This window comes from Leucopleurus acutus (assembly GCF_964270905.1).
Source record: "Leucopleurus acutus genome assembly, chromosome: 1".
Lineage (NCBI taxonomy): Eukaryota > Metazoa > Chordata > Mammalia > Artiodactyla > Delphinidae > Leucopleurus > Leucopleurus acutus.
The window spans coordinates 140,639,063-140,657,505 of record NC_139142.1 but is presented as its reverse complement, the minus strand read 5'-3'; the positions used below and the strand labels follow the sequence as shown (position 1 = coordinate 140,657,505).

At 43.0% G+C, this 18,443-nt stretch overlaps 1 protein-coding gene and 1 pseudogene across 2 annotated transcripts; one reads left to right on the top strand and one right to left on the bottom strand.

Moving 5' to 3' along the window:
- Window positions 1–7,318: 7,318 nt before the first annotated feature.
- TMEM202 (transmembrane protein 202) lies at window positions 7,319–15,065 on the bottom strand (the record flags this gene model as incomplete). Its single annotated transcript, XM_082850530.1, has 5 exons — window positions 7,319–7,515; window positions 8,121–8,252; window positions 8,814–8,963; window positions 14,479–14,734; window positions 14,985–15,065. The coding sequence occupies 5 exons, from the start codon at window positions 15,063–15,065 to the stop codon at window positions 7,319–7,321; spliced, it is 816 nt and encodes a 271-aa protein (XP_082706656.1).
- A 1,980-nt stretch (window positions 15,066–17,045) lies between these two features.
- On the top strand, window positions 17,046–18,018 carry LOC309969009 (NADH dehydrogenase (ubiquinone) complex I, assembly factor 6-like; annotated as a pseudogene). The gene is made up of 2 exons: window positions 17,046–17,067; window positions 17,444–18,018. The product of its transcript is annotated as an NADH dehydrogenase (ubiquinone) complex I, assembly factor 6-like (transcript).
- Window positions 18,019–18,443: the final 425 nt, after the last annotated feature.

Here is an 18,443-nt window from a genome sequence, read left to right as displayed (position 1 = left end):
ACAGAATATCCAAGAACTATGGGACACCTACAAAGCTGTACCATACATGAAGTCAGAATGCCAGAAGGAGAAGAACGAGAAAGGAACAGAAGAAATATTTGAAGTAATACGACTGAGAATTTCCCCCAAATTGATGTCAGACACCAAACCACAGATCCAGGAATCTCAGAGAATATCAAAAGCAGGATAAATGCCAAAAAACAAAACAAACAAGCAACAAACAAACAAAAAACACTACACCTAGGCGTATCATATTTGTTTATTTATTTATTTATTTTTGGCTTCGTCGGGTCTTAATTGCAGCACTCGGGATCTTTTCCTTGTGGCGCGTGGGCTTACTTGCCCTGGGGCATGTGGGATTTTAGTTCCTCGACCAGGGATTGAACCAGCATTCCCTGCATTGGAAGGCAGATTCTTAACCACTGGACCACCAGGGAAGTCCCTAGGCATATGATATTTTGGGGTTTTTTTTCTTTCTTTTTAAAATTTATTTTTTATTGGAGTAAAATTTCTTCACAATGTTGTGTTAGTTTCTTTTGTACAATGAAGTGAATCAGCTATATGTATACCTATATCTCCTCCCTCTTGGACCTCCCTCCCACCTCCACCCACCCCCCATCACACCCATCTAGGTTGTCATAGAGCACTGAGCTGAGCTTCCTGTGTTTATAGCATGTTCCTGATAGCTATCTATTTTACACACGGTAGTGTATATATGTCAATCCTAATCTCCCAATTTGTCCCACTCTCCCCTCCCCGCCCTCCATCCACATGTCTGTTCTCTATGTCTACATCTCTATTCCTGCCCTGAAAATAGGTTCATCTGTACCATTTTTCTAGATTCCACTTATATGTGTTAATATACGATATTTGTTTTTCTCTTTCTGGCTTACTTCACTCTGCATGACAGACTCTAGGTCCATCCACATCTCTACAGGCATATGATATTTAAACAGAAAAAAATCAAAGATAAAGAATCTTGGACTTCACTGCTGGTCAAGTGGTTAAGACTCCACGCTTCCAATGCAAGGGGCATGGGTTTGATTCCTGGTCGGGGAACTAAGATACCACACGCGGCGCAGCATGGCCAAAAAATAAAATAAATTAAATTAAATATTTGTTTTAAAAAGATAAAGAGGGCTTCCCTGGTGGCGCAGTGGTTGAGAGTCTGCCTGCCGATGCAGGGGACACGGGTTCGTGCCCCGGTCCGGGAAAATCCTGCATGCCGCGGAGCGGCTGGGCCCGTGAGCCATGGCCACTGAGCCTGCGCTCCGCAATGGGAGAGGCCACAGCAGTGAGAGGCCCGCGTACCGCAAAAAAAAAAAAAAAAAAAAAAAAAAAAAGAAAAGATAAAGAATCCTGAAAGAAGCTGGGATGGGGGAAGACACCTTACCAATAAAGGAGCAAAGAAAAGAATTACATCTGACTTCTCAAAAACCATACAAGCAAGAAGACAGTGGAGTGAAATATTTAAAGTGTTGAGAGAGAAAAGACCCTAAGCTAGAATTCTGTAGCCTATGAAATTACCTTCAAAAGTGAAGGAGAGGGACTTCCCCGGTGGTACAGTGGTTAAGAATCCGCCTGCCAATGCAGGGGACACGAGCTCAAACCCTGGTCCGGGAAGATCCCACATGCCATGAAGCAAATAAGCCCATGCGCCACAACTACTGAGCCTGTGTTCTAGAGCCCACAAGCCACAACTACTGAGCCTGAGTGCCGCATCTACTGAAGCCCACGTGCCTAGAGCCCGTGCTCCACAACAAAGACAAGCCACCGCAATAAGAAGCCCACGCACCGCAACAAAGAAGAGCCCCCACTCGTCACAACTAGAGGAAGCCCTCGTGCAGCAACGAAGACCCAACGCAGCCAAAAATAAATTAAAAAAAACAAAAGTGAAGGAGAAATAAGGGCTTTCCCAAACTAAAATTGACAGAATTTGTTGTCAATAAACCTGCCTTGCAAGAAATTTTAAATGAAGTTCTTCAGAGAGAAGGAAAATGATACAGGTCAGAAACTTTAATCTATATAAAGAAAGGAAGAGCATAAGAAAAGGAATAAGTGAAGGTAAAATAAACACTTTCATTTTTCTTATTCTTAATTGACATAGCAGGTAACAGTTTGTTCAAAATAACATCAACAATGTATCACTTATATATGCTTATGTGTATATACACACATATGCTTATGTTTGAGTGAAATTAATGACAGCAATGATATAAGTAACAGTAGAGAGGAGTTAGGATTATTTTGTTATTATTAGGTACCTGCACTACCTGTGAGCAGTAGAGTGTTATTTGAAAGTGGAAGTTGGATTAGTTGTAAATGGATTTTGCAAACTCAAGGATAGCCACTATGGGCTTCCCTGGTGGCGCAGTGGTTGAGAGTCCGCCCGCTGATGCAGGGGACATGGGTTCGTGCCCTGGTCCGGGAAGATCCCACATGCCGCGGAGCGGCTAGGCCCGTGAGCCATGGCCACTGAGCCTGCACGTCCGGAGCCTGTGCTCCGCAGCGGGAGAGGCCGCAACAGTGAGAGGCCCACGTACTGCAAAAAAAAAAAAAAGGATAGCCACTAAAAAAAGTAATAAAAACAAGAAGTATAACTAATATGTTATGAAAAGACAGAAAATGGAATCATATAATATGCTCAATTAGGACCAAAAAAGACAAAAATAGAGTGGAAGACAAAGATAGGAACAATAAACAAGGGCGACAAATAGAAAATAGTAACAAACATTGTAGATATTAATCCAATCATATCAAAAATCAATTTAAACATCAATGGTCTAAATATACCAATTAGAAAACAGAGATTTTCAGAGTGAATAAAAAAGCAGCACCCAACTCTATGCTATCTAAAAGAAGCCCACTTTAAATAAAAAGACACACATAGATAAAAGGTAAAGGGATGAAGAAATATACCATGCTAACACTAATCAAATGAAAGCAGGAGTAGTTTTATTAAGTTCAGAAAGAGCAGGCTTTAGAGAAAGTAAAGTTATAAGGGATAAAGAAGGGTGTTACATAATGATGAAAGGGTCAATATTTTAAGACACAGCAATCTTAATGTGTATGCGCCTAACAAAAGAACATGAGGCAGATACTGATAAAACTGCAAGAAGAAATAGATTAATCCATTATCATAGTTGGAGACTACAACACTCTTCAGAAATGGACAGATCTAGCAGGCAGAACATGAGTGAGGACACCATCAATCAACTGGATATAACTGCCAACTCTAAACTACTTCATCCAACAGCAGGAGAATTTTTCTTAAGTTCATGTGGAACAATCACTAAGATGGACCACACTCTGGGCCATAAAACACACCTTAAAATTTTTTAAATATTAAAATTATACTATGTATGCTCCCAGATCATGATGGAATTAAACTAAAATTCAACATTAGAAAGATAGCTGGAAAATCCCCAAACACTTGGAGATTAAATAACACACTTCTAAACAACACATGGATCAAAGAAGGAACTTCAAGAGAAATTTTTTTAAGAGAAATTTTAAAATAGTGTGAACTAAATGAAAATACAACTGGCCAAAATTTGTGGGGTGCAGTGAAAGCAGTGCTTAGAGGGAAATTTATAGTATTGAATGCATGTATTAGTAAAGAAAAAAGATCTAAAATCAATAACCTATGCTTCCACCTTAGGAAACTAGAAAAAGAAGGGCAAATTAAATGCAAAGGAAGCAGAAGGAAAAAATTAATAAAAATTAGAGTAGATATAAATGAAAAAAATTTATAAAAATTAGAGCAGATAATCAGTGAAATGAAATGAACATTTCTTTTTTTTTTTTTTTTTTGCGGTACGCGGGCCTCTCACTGTTGTGGCCTCTTCCGTTGCGGAGCACAGGCTCCAGACGCTCAGGCTCAGCGGCCATGGCTCACGAGCCCAGCCGCTCCGCGGCACGTGGGATCTTCCCGGACCAGGGCATGAACCCATGTCCCCTGCATTGGCAGGCAGACTCTCAACCACTGCGCCACCAGGGAAGCCCAAAATGAACATTTCTTTACATGTGGAATTCCTATTCGCAGGTACCAAAATAATTTTGCTGGCTTTTCTGTTTCTTTCGTTCCTTCTATGCTCATTCCATCTGGTAGTTTTGGGGTTTCCTTACTTTGGCCAAAGGACCCACTCCAGAGTCAGGTCTCATAAGATGGTATTTCAGATTTCCTGTTCTGTTCTGACCCAGTTAATGAACCAATGCACAGCTTGGTTGAGCAAGGTTGTACTTGTATCCTTTTACCTCTTTCAGTCTGTGGTTCCAAATAAGCTACAGCCCCAGTCTGTGCTTGGCAGTAGCTTTTGTTCAGCTTCTTTTCTTTGATTTTTTTAAAATTTTATTTGTTTTTTGGCTGTGTTGGGTCTTCATTGCTGCACGCGGGCTTTCTCTAGTTGCAGCGAGTGGGGGCTACTCTTTGTTGCAGTGCATGGCCTTCTCATTGCGGTGGCTTCTCTTGTTGTGGAGCACGGGCTCTAGGCAGGTGGACTTCAGTAGTTGTGGTGCGTGGGCTCAATAGTGTGGCTCGTGAGCTCTAGAGCGCAGGCTCAGTAGTTGTGGTGCATGGGCTTGGTTGCTCCACGGTATGTGGGATCTTCCTGGACCAGGGCTCAAAACCATGTCCCCTGCATTGGCAGGCAGATTCTTAACCACTGTGCCACCAGGGAAGCCCTCAGCTTCTTTTCTTAAGTCCCTAGTTTGAGCTAGAGCTGTGAATCTGGCTCTAGTCCATATCTTGAGAAGCATTTCTGATCCTTTTCACTCCACAGGACCTGTCTTCCTGTCTTCCTGTTCACCTCTGCTTACTTTTGGACTTAGAGCCCATTAAGTCTATGGCTTAACTCAATCATAGCTTTGTGGGTTTTGTTATTTTTCCAGTCTGTGAAAATGCTTGTCTTGATTTGACCTGGCTATACATATATATCCCCCCTCACCCCCGTATCCCTCTCCACTTCATCTATCATGTAATGTATCTGGAGCAGAAGGGATGTATCAAAGGGTCATTTAATGAGCTATCTTATTGGAAGTCTACTTAAGTTTTTTAAAGGAATTTTCTACAAGCAAAGAAAGAGAGAAGAAGAAAATAGAGCATTCAGTTTCTAAAGGAGCAGCAAAAGACTATGCTTAAAGATCATTCTCTGATAGTAAAGTAGAAACTTAGTTATAATTATTGCCTATTCTCCTGTAATAGCCAGGGTCTTGATCGTTACTCTCTGAATACCTAGCATCCTCCCTTCTCATTCACACCTGCTTCCTTCTTCTCACCCCACTTAAAACTTCCATTCCCTGAAGAGTCATCAGTACTCAGCTCCCTGTCAAGTTAGTCATATAATTATAGTATTCAAACTGAATTATAAATAATTCTTGTGAACTCAGTAAGTTCTTAATTTGTCAATATGTGGGGTATACTTAGCAGGTGAGTGGTGATGGGAGGAGGGGGAGTTGGACTTGACTACATGTCTATTCTTACAACAAACAAAGGCCCAGGAACAGCCTGAAGAGCCTCGGAAATGAGGTCCCTTGAAGTAACGAGACACCAGTCACTCTGCAATAACTAAGATCGCCAACATGGAGAGAAGGAGCCAACATGGAGAAAAGGGTTTTCTAAGGCAGGGTCAAAATGGGGTGTGTATATATACGTGCTTTTGTGTGTGTCTCTATGGGTGGGTGCACACATGCATGTGCTGCTAAACTCCTACCTTTAGGAATAAAAGCAGAAGTATTAACCTAACAGTCTTCTGGTCATCATCTGGAAATGTTTGGGAATGACTGACCAGGGACCAGGATTATAAGAACTGTTAAGTTTGTTTTCTACAGAGGTTACCAGTGACTCTCTAAATTAAAACAAAAGGATCCCAGGGCTTATCTTTTTTTAAAATTAATTAATTTAGCTTTAAAATTTTTGGCTGCGTTGGATCTTCTTTGCTGCACGCAGACTTTAGTTATGGTGAGCCAGGGCTACTCTTTGTTGCAGTGCGTGGGCTTCTCATTGCAGTGGCTTCTCTTGTTGCAGAGCACGGGCTCTAGGCGTGCGGGCTTCAGTAGTTGTGGCTCACAGGCTCAGCAGCTGTGGCTCGTGGGCTCTAGAGGGCAGGCTCAGTAGTTGTGGCGCACGGGCTTAGTTGCTCCGTGGCTTGTGGGATCTTCCTGGACCAGGGATCGGACCCGTGTGCCCTGCATTGGCAGGTGGATTCTTAACCACTGCGCCACCAGGGAAGTCCTGGGCTTATCTTTAAGGGCAGCAAGGGGTGAAACTGGACACTATAGTCCATTCCATTGCCAGGCTTGAGAAGAAGAAGAATGGACCTCAACAAAATAGTAGTGGCAGCTACTAAAGGAATAAAGGACAAGATGAAGGTCAGGGACCTTCTGCATGGAATCTGGTCTAAGTTTAAAAGGGATCTTTAGCCATCAAAAGATCCATGTGATTGCCTGAATTCCCCCACCCTTACTCAGTCTTAAACAGTATACAAAACATGGAAAAAATTTTAACTTTGTCCACGTATATACTTAGGCTGAAGAAAGTCCTTTAGCCTCATTTCGCTCAGTAAAACATAATCTAAGGAATCAAAAGAGTCATAGGCCTATCAAGAATCTGATTGAATGTATGGCCCTCTTCACAGAAAAGAGCATACACAAGTTTTGTATAGAATTTCAGAGAGTTTATGGATGCTTGGTTAACATAACCTCTAGCTTAGGGAGAAGCAGTTGGTTTACCTAATAGACTGTAAGGTTTTCAAATTACCAATCTTCATAAGAAGTGGGATGTCATGGATTCCCCAGAATCTACCCAGCACCTCTCACCTCCTTTGGGTGGTAGGTATTATCTCCATTGTTGTTCATTCCATTTCTGGTAATGATCGCCAATTAGATTCAACAATATTATTCAGATGCCTTCCATCCTGGGTATTCCCAAAGCCACACACGATAAAGAAAACTTCAAACAAAATTTGGTGACATTTTTCTACATTGACCATTCTGGTCTATGAAATCCCTGATGCCCAAAGAGAGCTCTGATCCACGCACTGCATCTATTGCTAGTTTCTTTCATTCATGACCCTAAACACTGATGTTTTCTTTTAGAAACTTTTTCTCTGGTGAGTTTTCATTATCTTCTTTATGACTACCATACATATTTTAGATGCAACATACACAAAGGACATTTCATCAGCTTTAATGCTCTCTCCTTCAGCAATATGGCCATGGTATTAGGAGAGTTTCCTCGAATCTGCACAATCATTCCCTACTCAGTTAGCTTCTCCTCCCCTGTTTTAAGACAGGAAGTAGTTGGGTTATCCTATCACCATCACAGTTCTGTACTTGATAGTTTTTTCTCTTTCTCACTTGTAGATTCTGTCTGAAACCCTGACTCAGCATCTTCAGCAGGCGGTACTGTAGTCACTGGACCAATCCCCAGCCTTGACTTGTCTATGGGAACTGCAGTGACATTTTGATCAAGGGGAGGAGATCTGGAAGTTATGTGGTTGAGGAAGGAGATAATCCCTAGGGGGAGAGAAGAATTCGAGGTGAGTTTCAAGAGACAGATGGCCTTTTGGCTTTTAAAATTCTAACTCATTCTTTAAATACTCAGCTCAAAATGCCTCTTTTCAGTGAAGCCAACCCTCCTTCCCCCAGCAGGCTTCCATTATCCTTCTGTGCTTCCATTTCATTATTGTACTTCTTACATGGTTGGAACAAAGCTAGAACCTCCTGGATGCAAATCATAGTTTCACTACTTTCTGTATTGTCTTAAGCAAGTTACTCAACCTGTCTGTGCCTCGGTTAGTGGTAGAACAGTTTACTAATTCTAACTTTTCAGACTCCAAAATCCATGCTTTTTGGCCACGTCACGCGGCATGCGGGATCTTAGTTCCCCAACCTGTGATCCAACCCGCACCCCCTTCAGTGGAAGCACAGAGTCTTAACCACTGGACCGCCAGGGAATTCCCAATCTGTGCTTTCTTTACCATACCACTCTGCTTCTAGATGTATAAGTGTTCTTAACAGGAACAGTTAGTGTTTCTATTTCTCTTAGATTCCACCTCCCTTCCAAGAAGCGATTTCCCCTTCTATCCTTCTAGCATAAAGCAGGGAGGGGACTGACTCACCAGCAAACATGTATAAGAAGTCACTCCCCCAATTAATATGATAGGTCCATAGGAGATCTGATTCCATGGCATCTCTAGAATGCCAGTGAACCTGTGCCAGAAATAGGATGAGGCAGAGGAGCAAGCAGGAGGCTAGGAGCAGAAGAAAATACGTCACATCCCTTAGTGTCTTCAATCTGCCTCGACAGCCACCCCCAACTCTTCGTCTACTTCCAGACACCATATTGTATAGAAAGGATCAAGAAGATAAGAATTCAAGGACTGACCAAGGTGGGAGAGAGAAGGAGCCTGGCATAAGTTAACTAATGGATGTTTTTTTGTTTTGTTTTGTTTTGTTTTGTTTTTTTGCAGTACGCGGGCCTCTCACTGTTGTGGCCTCTCCTGTTGCGGAGCACAGGCTCCGGACGCGCAGGCTCAGCGGCCATGGCTCACAGGCCCAGCTGCTCCGCGGCATGTGGGATCTTCGCGGCCCGGGGTACGAACCCGTGTCCCCTGCATCGGCAGGTGGACTCTCAACCACTGCACCACCAGGGAAGCCCACTAATGGATGTTTTATACAGTAAGACAAGGCAGGTGGCTGGCAACTTGATGTAATAATGAAGAAGAGAAAAGGGACAAGAAAAAGAGGATGAAAGCCCACACAGATCCCTCAACAATTTTACCATAGTATTACCCTGCCATCTAGGTCTGTACCTGAGATGAAGCTGAGCATGGATACCTTCAGATCCAAGTTAGGAGTCATTCTTCCTCTTCTAGGGAGGCAAGCTCTGAAGAGCCAGCCAAGGGCAACAAGTATGGTGAGGACAGAGATGAGGAAGAAGGCCCTGGAATATTGGAGGTAATCTGCCAAGGAGATGGAGAAAGGAAAGGCCTGGTTAGTCCAGTGGGGGACCTCTCCTTAAGAAAGCTAGACAGAGTCTTAGAGAAGGGAGTGAAGACGAAAGAGGATGAAGCTGAGCTTGCTATGTGGCATCCGGGGCACAAATAAGGATCTTCTTTCCCAGCTCTTCATTGATACTTGGAATTTTTCACTATGAAGGCAAAACCTTCACTGTAGAACTAAAGGTACTATACAAATAGTTCTGGGTACATTAACACATTAACTTAGATGTAAACTAGCTTATAAGAGGTGTGACTCTAACATCACAACACAAATTTAACCTTTTTCTTGCTCCTAATTCTAATTCTAAAAGTAATACATGTTCAATATAAGCATTGGAGAGACTAGAAAAGTACCAAGAAGCAGCAGGAATATCAGCCACAATCCCACTATCCAAAGACAACCGTTGTTAGCATTTTATTTGGCTTCTTTCTGGTATTTTTCTATCCTCTGTACACAGTGGATATGATACTGAATTTCGTGATTTTTAAGAGGACTATATGGTAAGATTTTCCCCAGATCACCTGCTGTAAACATCATATTTAATAGCTACAAGATAGTCTATCATATCAACACACTTTGCTTAATGATTTTATCGTTGTTGGAGTTTGTTTCTATTTGTTTTTTCTCTTTCAAATGTATCTGGCGTGTACAGTCCCTGTCAGCCTGTGACTATGAAATGAAGTCACAGTTACCTGAACTCCCATACTGTAATGATTTCAAGACCCAATTTACTGGACTGCAGGAATTTAACACCCCACAAATATCTCCTTTTTTTTCCTGAGAGTCTCTCAAGGTCCCGTCTCACATGTGTTTGAGGACAGGTCTGCTAAAGTTATTTTGCTCCAATGCCCTTAGCCTAGTGCCACAACACTCCTTCTCTCTCTTATCTCTTGGCTCCAGAGCTCTGCTCTCTTTGGCAGAAGAGGGAGCATGCCAGCCCATACTCATACTTTGATCCTTCCCTTGACTTCCCCAGCAATGTTTTACAGATTTAAGAACTAGAGTAACTTACAATTACACAGAGATGTATGTTTCTGAGATACCACGGATCCGCCACTATCTTCAATAGCCTTTACAGCAGGGGTCCCCAACCCCCGGGCACCTGTTAGGAACCGGGCCTCACAGCAGGTGGTGAGCAGCAGCCGAGCAAGCGAAGCTTCATCTGCCGCTGCCCATCGCTCACGTTACCGCCTGGACCATTCCCCGCCTCGAAAAATTGTCTTCCACGAAACCGGTCTCTGGTGTCAAAAAGGTTGGGGACCGCTGCTTTATAGGGTGCCTCCTGGTCTAGCTTATTTTCTGTGTCAGTGTAACAAGGGCCAGGTCATCCCTACCACTGAAAGTTCTCTACGCACTTCAATGTCTAAGAATCCAAGTCCATCTTCCAAGTAACCCAGAGAGAAGAGTACCAAGCTTATCCCAGTTGACAAACTGCCTCTTAAGTTTTATTTTGTTCTCTAGAACACATCACTGGCTAACACAATCGATAACAGTAATTTCCATTAAGGGAAACCACACTCCTACCCACAGAGGTCAGGTGCTATGTGGCCCCAACAAGTTAGCCACATTAAAACACGATAACCCAAGGGTAGCACGTTTTCTGAAAACTGGGTCATTCAGAATTAGCCAGTCAGAACCATCAGCCTAGACTGAGCTGCGTGAAGCCCAGTGTGATAGGCATCTTTTGCAGTATTGAGCCCCCAGTCCCCCATGGGCCTTAGCAGTCCCTGTCTAGAGCCCTGGATCCTTGCCTATAGATCCCTTGACTATAGCTAGTAGGGCCAGGGAAGGGTACCAATTTAACTCTGATCCTTGGATATCTGGATTTGGGACTGACTGATGCTAATTTCCTCTTTTGCTTGCTTGAACCAAGAAGATATAAAGCTAGCCTGGTATATCCCCTTTTTCAGGCACTTACATACTAATAAACAGGAAAAGCTGAGCTGTAGAGATAAAATAAAGCATAAACAAAGTTCAGTGACAAAGGAGCTCTGGAGAGACTGAGTGACTGTCTGGCTTGATTTTCTTTGCCTGAGATCACAGCCTTTTCTGAAATTCCCTGAGGTCCAGAAAACTTCCTGCCTTTGGGAGTCTATGAGATGCTTCTGAGTCATTATAAAGAAGTTCGCTCTTTAGCTTATGCTATTTCAAATGGGTTCTGATATTTAGAAAACAAAAGAGTACTAAGATATCCAGTCCAACTCCTGTCTAAGATATGTTACAGTCCAGTCTTTCTTCTCTCATGAGGGGAAGAATGGACCTTCACGTTCTTCTTACAATCTTCTCAGTCTTAGCTGCTCACCTCCTGAAAACCCCATAAACAAGATCACTCACAAGTCCACAGGAACAACTAAATATCTGCAGCATAGTACAGTCTAACGCCTCAAAGGAACCAAGTCTACCAGTCATAATGATATGCAAAAAATTATCTAACCAAACTAACTAAACATTTACCTTCAGAGTCTAAAACAGCTGCATTTGGCTAACTTCATAGTCTTTAAAAATTCATGTAACAAAACAATACAAAGGTCTGAAAGGTGAATTCAAGCCTCTACCTCCTGTAAGAGCAAATCCTATTTCAGCTTTTAAACAGCAATCTTTATAGCAGCTTACCCATTAATAAAAGGCCTTACTTGTATGTCTCAGTAAGAATAGAAAAGATCCTGGATGGAGACCCAGAACCCTGGAGAGGAAGCTTTGAAATCTTCTTAGTATTTAGATTCCCTTGTAACCAGCTGGTACATCAGAATAAATCATCCCTACACAGCCTGTGGGTGTTTATTGTGTGATGGTTCCTGGGGTCCTGGCTCTGGACCAAAGACCTATGCTTTCTTCCCCACCCTCTGCAAAAAACACAGTTCAAGTTACTCTCTGTGGCAACACATTCTTTTGCATTATGGTCTGATCTCACCTATGCTATGGGGGAAATTAGCAGAAAGGTCTGTTCCATGCTGTGACCTAGTAGTAAAAGTGAAGGATGGTGTCCTTTACTCCCATCCTTTCTTCGTCCCATTACCAATAGCTACGGCACAGAGGTTATCAGTTATCTAGAATCAGGGGAAGACAGAGGCAGAGGAACAATGGCCTGAAGTAAGTCCAGGACAGAGGAACATGAGCACACATGTACTTGAGCCCACTTGAGATAGCCCCAGTGAAAGTCTCAGAAATGACTGGGGGGGCTTCCCTGGTGGCACAGTGGTTAAGGATCCACCTGCCAATGCAGGGGACAGGGACACAGGTTCAAGCCCTGGTCCGGGAAGATCCCACATGCCACAGAGCAACTAAGCCCTTGTGCCACAGCTACTGAGCCTGCGTGCTCCAACTACTGAAGCCCGTGCGCCTAGAGGCCATGCTCTGCAACAAGACAAGCCACCACAGTGAGAAGCCTGCGCACCACAACAAACAGTAGGCCCCGCTCTCTGAAAATAGAGAAAGCCCCCGCGCAGGAATGAAGACCCAATGCCGCCAATAAATAAATTTATAAAAAAAAAAAAAGAAAAGAAATGACTGGGGACTCCAAGGGAGAGGGGGCTAAATTCTTGCAATCCAGTAGGTAAAAGTTTGAAGTTCTTGAACTTGGGCAATAATCTATTTGGGCAATAATAACATATTATTGTTACAGGCTGATGAGGCCTGGACATACTATTATATTTGGGGAGTTCCTTATGAGATCTGTATTGCAGACTGATAACTGACCCTAGAGTTAGGACTAGTTAACACTGGAAACAGGGTGGATACTTGACTTACAATTGTGTACTTAAGGACTCACTTAGTTGACATTCTCCAAATGATTAACAGTTGGCCTCATAGGTGAATTTAAGGCTCCAAGAAATAAACTGCTTTAAGTGACAACATTTCAAGATTCTGACTCATTAAAGACTTAAATAATAATCTCAACGCCTGAGGTTTAGCCTGGGTTACATAAATATAATTGCAGCTTAATTTTTAGGCCTATATCTCTCACTCCATTTCTCTAGAAATGGAATTAGTGAGTGTAAATCTCTGAATGCACATAATCATATTGCTTTGGTTGTTCCTATTTATGTGTCCTCAGTGTGTATGGGAGTGTGCAGCATTGTGTATTACCATTTACAAATCTCTTTTTTTTTTTTTTTTTGCGGTACGCGGGCCTCTCACTTGCCATGGCCCCTCCCGCCGCGGAGCACAGGCTCCGAACGCGCGGGCCCAGCGGCCACGGCCCACGGGCACAGCCGCTCCGCGGCACGCGGGATCCTCCCGGACCAGGGCACGAACCCGTGTCCCCTGCATCGGCAGGCGGACCCCCAACCACTGCGCCACCAGGGAAGGCCCCAAATCTCTTTTAATGTCATGGCTGAAAAATCCTATCTCATCGTTCATTTGATTTGCCATTCTTTAATGGCTGACTGAGGTTAAAGTCATTTTTCCCATGTTTATTAGATATCTGTAGTTTCTGTTTTGTGAATTGTTTATAAAAAATTTATTTATTGGGGTATTTGTCTTTTTTGTAATAATAATTTGTATATAATATATATATATATTAAGGCCATTAACCTTTTATCTTTCATATTTGTTGCAATCATTTTCTCTAGTTTTTATTTTCAGTTGAATATGCAGTTGAATTCTCTGCCTGCCTTTGAGTTTAGTTTCTTCCGAAGATCTCGCTTTACGATCCCGCTCCTTAGTTCCAAATACAAAGCGTGAGCCCAGGCCAAATAAGTGATGCTCCACTTCAGGGTTGGGCCTAGGTCCCCCCTCCCTCCAAATCTGGGACTCCTGTTTATCTAAGAAGTGAAATAAACACTTTACTCATGTATGTTTTCTTTCGCAATACCTGTTCTTTGTGTAAATGTTTCTCTTGCAGATGTTGGGGAAACTCTTTAGTGTAGTTTTAGCTTCCTGTAAGTCTTAGTTCTGGTTGAAAAACCTCATGCATATGGTATCTTCTAGCCCCAGACATTTATTTTTAAATATTATGTGTTGCAACTTCAGATTTACTTAAATTCACATAAAATTTGACAATTTATTCTCTAAATAGCTGGCATTTGTTATACTACATATCTGACATGCATTTAACTTCTCTTCTGTTGCTAGCATAAGAACAAACTGACCTTGAAAGTTAAATCTGATGGAGGTTGAGACACTTTGCTCTATCTCCCAGCTATGATCAATCACTTCTGTTTCTGCGAACCACATTAGAATAACAATCTCTTTGCATCACAGGAACAGATCATAAATGACAAACGAGTTCTTCCCAGAGGGTAAAGAGACTATCAACTCATAATTTGGGAGAGGAAACAACCTGGGGTAGGAGAGAGAAAGGGTACACCAAGGACACCAAAGAGAAGAACGGCCATGTTCACAGTCTGGCCGAGATCCCTCCTAGACTTGGAGAGGTGAGGGGCAAAAGATCTTGGAGGAAGAAAGATGAAGGGCCATTGTGGCAGAAAACTCTGGAACTGTGGGGCCTGTGGCATTCAATTTAGTGGCACTCACAGGGTGGCTTGGGTGTGTGGCTCCAGCACAGCTCATGGTTGCATGAGATCCAGAGTCCTGCGTAGAGCTCAAGGCCATCGTTGATCACCAGGAACTGCACCCAGTTCAGTGGGGACATGCAGATCAGCGTTAGGAGGCTAAAACCACAGAGGCTGCCACAGAACATTCGGATGTAGGTGTGTGTCTGATCCACGTGCTGCTGCAGCCTCTGGGGTGGCATCGAGGCACCCGGATGTTGGTTGGTGGGGAGGGTAGGCTACAAGGATGAGGGATGAGGGAGATATTGCCTACCCAAAAAGATAACCCTTGACCCCCAGGGTCTCCTGCTCTTTTCTGCCTCAAGTACCCCCACGTGGGTTCGATTGGTGGATAGCTTTCCCTACCCCTTCTATAAAAAACAAACATTTCTGGGTAATCTTTTCCCTATCTTTAGGACACTCTGTCTAGACCCGCCTTTAAACAAGTCCTCTTCTTCCCATCTGAACTACAATTGGGTACCTCCTCACCCTTTGGTATTTCCGGTACCCCTTGACTTTGGGAACCTTGGGACAGTAGAAGGTAAAGGTTAATTGCTCCTTCGTCTCCATCTTGGCAGCCAGTTCACGTTCTAACTGCCACGGAACTTGTCTCAGCATGTCCTCATACACACGGACAGAATCCAAAGGGGTTGGAAAGTGGGATCTATGGATCCCATTTCTGCTTCATACTCTGGGTCTGGTCAGACCAGGAAGAAATCATCACGTTCTAAGCATGTGCATGTATGTGTGATGCTCTTCACCCTCCTTCTCGGACTCCTCCTGACTCCTTTATTAAATAAATCCACAAATATTTTGTCACCAGTTGCTGTGTGTCAGTCAGGCTTTGTGATAGGTCCTGGGACATAAAGATAAATAAGACATAGTTCCCTAAAAGCAAATAAAAAAGGATAACTCTGATGTCTCCAGGACTCAATAGTTTGTGGTTATAATTTAAGATTATATGATCTTAATCTACTAAGATATATAAATACAAATATGTTTATGTATCTAGATATATCTCAGCAGCCCAGAATTCATGTTCTTGCCCCAGTTTTAAGTGGAAGACCCCAGGTGTGTCTCATAGTTGGAAGAACCAGTCTGTCAGCCATAGGCCTTCATTCGGCATCCACCTTTGTTTTCCTTTTTTGCTCTGGTTCCCCCTCTTCAATACCCTCTACCCATGAAGCCATTCAAGGGTACAGCCTCTGCCAAGGCCACTGCTGACACAGGGTCTGTAAAAATGCCAGTATTCCTACCCCAGGGGGCTACCAGCCAACGTGCGGAAAGCTACCCCTCAAGATAATGCAGCAGAGTTGGGTTCTGTGTGGAAGTGAAGAGGTTGATACAGAGAACAGAACGTTTAGCACTGTCAGAGGGAAATTAGGGAAGGTTTACTGGAAAAGACAATGTCTTAGCTGGATTTTAAAGGAATTTGACAAATAAACAAGTGGAAGGGAATGTGAAACAAAGAGAATAGTATGTCTCAAGGCAGAAAGCCATGAACACCATGAAGTTCTCAGGGCACAAGAAGCAGGGTGGTTCTACTGGGTGCAAAATCAAAGATGAGGATTGAGGGTTGTGTATAGAGGTACGGGCTAGATCACAAAGAGTCTTATGCCATGCTATGCAATTATATTGTGAAGTTTTAATTGCTGGGATACTCTAGCCCTACTGGCATGATTATAAGAAAGACTTTTGCAGTTGCATCAAACTGACTTGTACGGCATATCTGTTAGATACACGTGTATGGCTAGAGAGCTAACATAGGCTGTGAATAAACAGGCCTGTGTTTCCATCCTGGTTGAGCACTTACTTAGTTCCGACACTTACTGGCCAAGTTCCTTTGGGAAATTTCCTTAACCTCACTGAACTTCAGTTCCCTCATTTCTAAAACTGGGATAATAATCATTCCTGTCTCATAGAATTAATGTGAAGATGAAATGAGATAACACACATAACGCTCTTAGCACAGTGCCTTCATAACTGCACAATAAATATTATTATTGATGGATATTGATATTATTGATAAATATACTATCAATGGTGAGCAATTAATACGTGCTTGCTAAATACTATCTATTATTATTATGTTTTAACTGTCTTTCCAAGATTGCTCAAGCATGGCCTTGACACAGGCCACTGTGAGATAGATGAAATACTCGTGTTAATGGAAAGGATGCGTCACCCCTCACCCCTCTAGTAGCAGCACTAAACAAGCACATTACCAAAGGGATGATACTGATGTAAGGAGGTCATTTTGTGAACAGTGTCTGATTTGGCAAATGATGCAACCCTCTGGCTATTAAAGGAATAGGTCAGGCACCATTCAACTCCCAGGCCTATTTCAAGGCCTATTTCAGCACTACCAAAAAGGCAGATGTTCAGGCCAGCTTGGAACTTGCTGGGGCCTGGGATGCATATGACAAAACAAGCATTTATTCACATCTTATGGCTGTGTATATTGTGATTCACCTACTTTAAAAAGCAATTTGGGGTCCCCAGTCTGTGCCACCACCTCCGCTTCCAGGCCGGCGGTGCCCCAGGGGAAGCATGGCCGTGGACAGTGGACCGAGTGCTTTGAGCACAGAATGATACTGTGTGGAGATGCTGCAGAAACAATATCATGATGGCTATTTATGTTCCCTGCTGCTCCCTGCAGAATCCCAAAGCTCTGCTCTTGCATTGAGGGCCTTCGATGTGGAACTGGCTCAGGCTGATTAAAGACTCGGCCTCTGAGAAAACAATTGGACTGATGTGAATGCAGTTTTGAAAAAAAAACTGTGGACTAAATAAACTGTGATAATCCGCCCCATCAGTCTGTGGCTATTGAACTGCAGCAGGTCTGCACACCAGCAGAGCAGGGGCCCCAGACTGACTTCACAGAGCCCCAGGAAGATGGAAAGCCAGGGCCCCACATGAGGGACTGAGAAGAAAAAGTCGATGGGAAGCTGCTGTCAAAAGACATAATCTGACCAAAAAATGGCTTCTCAAAATCATTGATGAAGGAGAAAAAAGTTTGGATGACACTGCATATCATAACACACAGAAACTGTACAGTTATGCAGAAAACACACAGAGCTCTCTTCCTTATTTAAGACTAGAAGTACTGGGTATAAAGGATCTTGGTGCAGGTCATGCCACAAGTCACCCTGGAAAAGCACAAGGAATTGTCATATACGTAAGAGCAATGTCCTATCATAGTGGCCGAAAAACGGTGTTCCTTCCCTCAGATATTTGTGTGTTTGACAAATACAGCACATGGTGTTTCACAAGAGGGTTTTCTACAGAAGAACCAATGATAAAAATGTGAGAGACATAATATACGTCATTACTAGCCGGGCATATTTGTACTTAAAGCATGCTAGGTCCTTCCACAAAGTGAAAGTGAAAACTTCCTGCCTTTCTTCAGGATGCTTTGGAGGACTATTTAAAGAAAATTCAATAGGTGGATTTTGATATATTCTACCCATCTTGATAGCAGAAAAATACATTACTTCCATTATCTTTGAATACTCAGTCATAGAGAAAAAGATATTAAAATAATTTTATGGTACTGAAAAAAAAAAGCAATTTTGGTTAGAAAAAACGTAATATAACATCTTTGTGATCTTGAAGTAGACCAAGAAGTTTTCTTTTTTTAAACAGGACACCAGGGACTTCCCTGGCAGTCCAGTGGTAAAGAATCTGCCTTCCAATGCAGGGGACGCGGGTTAGATCCCTGGTCGGGGAACTAAGATCCCCCATGCTGCAGGGCAACTAAGCCTGCGCGCCACAACTACTGAGCCCCGATGCCTCAACGAGAGCGCTCACGTGCTGCAAACTACAGAGCCCACGTGCTCTGGAGCCTGTGCACCACAACCAGAGAGAGAAAACCTGCATGCCACAACTAGAGAGAAGCCCATGCACTGCAACTAAGAGTCCACATGCCACAACTAAGACCCAACACAG